This window comes from Acanthisitta chloris, unplaced genomic scaffold (assembly GCF_000695815.1).
Source record: "Acanthisitta chloris isolate BGI_N310 unplaced genomic scaffold, ASM69581v1 scaffold25506, whole genome shotgun sequence".
NCBI classification, from domain to species: domain Eukaryota; kingdom Metazoa; phylum Chordata; class Aves; order Passeriformes; family Acanthisittidae; genus Acanthisitta; species Acanthisitta chloris.
Window position 1 is genome coordinate 529 of NW_008679066.1, and position 470 is coordinate 998.

General features: G+C 56.2%; 1 protein-coding gene across 1 annotated transcript in view; it reads left to right on the plus strand.

The window, feature by feature from the left end:
- The window catches only part of RFC5 (replication factor C (activator 1) 5, 36.5kDa), a 1,882-nt gene that overhangs the window by 268 nt on the left and 1,144 nt on the right, over window positions 1-470 (plus strand). The window contains exons 2-3 of the mRNA XM_009077162.1: window positions 204-277; window positions 391-470. The exon at window positions 391-470 is cut by the window's right edge and continues 74 nt beyond it. Of these exons, the coding sequence (XP_009075410.1) occupies window positions 204-277; window positions 391-470 (154 nt within the window). The remainder of the gene's footprint in view (window positions 1-203; window positions 278-390) is intronic.

Sequence of the window (470 nt, forward strand, 5' to 3'; positions counted from 1 at the left end):
TTGGGAGGGGGATTTGTGAGTTCCTGGGGTAGGCAGCAGGTGGGAAGGAGGCAGAGTGCCCAGAGAGCAGAGAGGATGAGGGTGGTATGGATAAGGATGCCAGTTCAGAGTAGAAGGAGTGCTTACCAGGGGTCAGGCTGGGAATAAACATCCCAAACCCACAGTCAGGACCAAACCCACCCCCTTTTTTCTCCCTTTTTAAGGAAAGGGTTCAAGCTCGTCATCCTGGATGAGGCCGATGCTATGACCCAGGATGCTCAGAACGCCCTGAGGCGAGGTGAGAGGTGCTGGGGACCCCCCACCATGGGAACCTCACACCATGGGCACCCCCTCAGCCTTTCCCAGCCTGGCAGCAGCCAAGGACCAGCCTCTCCTCCCTCCTTTTTGCAGTGATTGAGAAGTTCACAGAAAACACCCGGTTTTGCCTTATCTGCAACTACCTCTCCAAGATCATTCCCGCGCTGCAGTCC